Genomic DNA, 2,543 nt, shown 5'->3' with positions numbered 1-2,543 from the left:
AAGGATAGCGAAGGTACAGTTAATTACCATGTTTCTCTATTATTAGATAGGATTAGAGGCCCAGTGCACAAATTCATGCAAAACAATCGGGGCAGATCGGGGGTGGGCCTGTCAGGAGGAGGAGATGGCAGGAGGTTGGCCGGCCCTGCCCCTGATGGGGTGGGGGGGGCAATCAGGGGCAGAGCCAGCTGGGGAGAGGGGCTGCAGGAGGTTGGCTGGCCAGCCCCGCCCCCTATTGGGTGGGGGTAGGGTCAGGGGTGGGGCCAGGTGGGGGATGGGCTGAGGGCCAATTGGGGTGGGGCAGGCCCATTGGGGTCAGGGCCAGCTGGGGGGAAGGGCCGAGGGTTGTTTGGCTGGCTGCCCCGCCCTCAAGCAGGGTGGGAGAGGCCAATCAGGGGCAGGATGGCTGGGGGGAAGGGCCAAGGGAGGTTGGCCAGCCAGCCCCAGCTCCCCACCCCATTGGGCCAGTTAGTTGACCACAGTGGGTGTCATAGTGACTGGTCGTTCTGGTCATTAAGGCATTTGAGTCGCTGGCTTTTATATATATAGATAGATTTTTTTAATGATAAAAATTTTAAAGGCAGCTTCATGAAAGGAAAATTATATGGATTCATATTTCAATGTTCATAGTTTTATTGAAACACAGCCACATTCGTCTGTTTACTGTCTACAGTTGCATTTGTGCTATAACCACAGGTTGAGTACTGTAGTTGCCACCTATGGCCTGCAAAGCCTAAAATATTCACTATTTAGCCTGGGCCAGTATGGCTAATTAGTTAAAGCATAGACCCGAGTGCTAAAGGGTTGAGGGTACAATTCCCAGTCAAGGGCATGTACCTGAGTTGCAGGTTCTCTCCCAGCTCTCAGCCCCCACCTCCCCACCACACACACACACACACACCAGCAGGAAGAGTGTGGGAGGCAACCAATATGTGTCTCTCTCACATCAATGCTTCTTTCTCTTTTCCCATTTCTCCCTTCCTCCCTCCCTGCTTTCCACTCACTCTCATTCTCTCTCTGAAAAGCAATGGAAAATATATCCTTGGGTGAGGATTAACAAAACAAAAAATCACTATCTGGCCCTTTATGAAAAAGATTTGCCAAACCCTGGTCTAGTGGGCCAGAGAGGGGCCCTTACAGGGGTCTCAAACTCTCCTGCTGCTTTCATTTCCTGTTAATCAAGCTGCTTAGATCTTTTTTTTTCTACCTACCACAACCTGCTATAGTAGGATGCAGGCTGGCTGAAGACTAACATGTCCCACGTGCTTCTAAATGCCATGCAGTTTCAACATCCAGGTATGCTAATGATTACATTATAAATTGGACCTTTCACTACCTACATCTTTGTCATTAATCCAAATTATTTGATCAGTCAATAAAATGATATACAATTGTGTATAAATGTGTAATGATTAAATTCCTCAACAAAGCCGAAACCAGTTTGGCTCAGTGGATAGAGCGTCGGCCTGCGGACTGAAGGGTCCCAGGTTCAATTCCGGGCAAGGGCATGTACCTGGGTTGCGGGCTCATTTCCCAGTGGGAGATGTGCGGGAGGCAGCTGATCGATGTTTCTCGCTCATCAGTGTTTCTAGCTCTCTATCTCTCTCCCTTCCTCTCTGTAAAAAATCAATAAAACATATTAAAAAAATAAAAATAAATAAATTCCTCAACAAAAAGTAAAATTATTCAAACATTTAATCACTGAAAACACATAAGCACATTAGGAAATTATATTTTAGGATACTTGTCCCATACAAAATTTAACACAAAGTTATAGACTTTGATAAACAATATACACATTTATTATTCTTTCTCCTTTACTAATTTTTCTATCCTTGGAATCAAAGATGTGACTGCAAGTCTTAGGGCAGGGCCAGAAACCAACAGATTTCTTTGTTTTGACTCAGTCAAAGCTGAAAATGTAGCATCACATAAGTAAATAGTTGAAAAAGGCAATAAAAATTTCATTGCCCTTTCATGGAGTTCTGGGTAACTTGTCTTTGCTTTTATCCAAAACTGAGTTACAGACATTGATTTAAATACTGATTTTAATTCTAAATCTGAAGATAACTGTGCTAGTTTTTCTTCTTCGAAGTCCTTGAGATTACTATTTCGGTGATACATAAAAGGATTAATTATCCACCAATTTCCCAGACGCAAGTCTTCTTCTGGTGGATAACAGTCACTGAACATTTGAGAAAGTCCTTCCAGGTGCTCAAAAACAGTGCTTGAAATGCTTCTCATATTTAAGCTGGATGAGTTTGAGAATTCGGAAAATGAAGGAAACATGTCATAATCATTCTCTTGTGTGCGCTTCAACCACATTTTTAACTTTTCTTTAAGTACATCCATTTTATTATACAAATTGAAGAGCGTAGTCATACTTCCTTGGAGACTTAAACTTAGTTCATTTATAAGTGAAAAAATATCTGATAAATAGGCCAGCCTTGCCACCCATTCCTCATCAAGAAAATACTTGGCCAAATCAGAATGCTGCTGATTTAAAAAAATTTCAATTTCATGTCGTAATTCAAATAATCTTG

The 2,543-nt window shown here is 42.9% G+C and overlaps 1 protein-coding gene across 1 annotated transcript in view; it reads right to left on the bottom strand.

Annotated features, from left to right (window-relative positions):
* ZMYM6NB (ZMYM6 neighbor) overlaps positions 1–2,244 on the bottom strand; it is a 10,342-nt gene extending 8,098 nt beyond the window's left edge. Inside the window, exon 1 of the mRNA XM_015572777.1 lies at positions 2,044–2,244. Coding sequence (XP_015428263.1) covers positions 2,044–2,244 — 201 coding nt within the window. The remainder of the gene's footprint in view (positions 1–2,043) is intronic.
* Positions 2,245–2,543: the final 299 nt, after the last annotated feature.

Source organism: Myotis davidii, unplaced genomic scaffold, assembly GCF_000327345.1.
Source record: "Myotis davidii unplaced genomic scaffold, ASM32734v1 scaffold88, whole genome shotgun sequence".
Classification (NCBI taxonomy): Eukaryota; Metazoa; Chordata; class Mammalia; order Chiroptera; family Vespertilionidae; genus Myotis; species Myotis davidii.
Note: the sequence above shows the minus strand (reverse complement) of the source record. Positions and strands in the feature narration are given on the sequence as shown.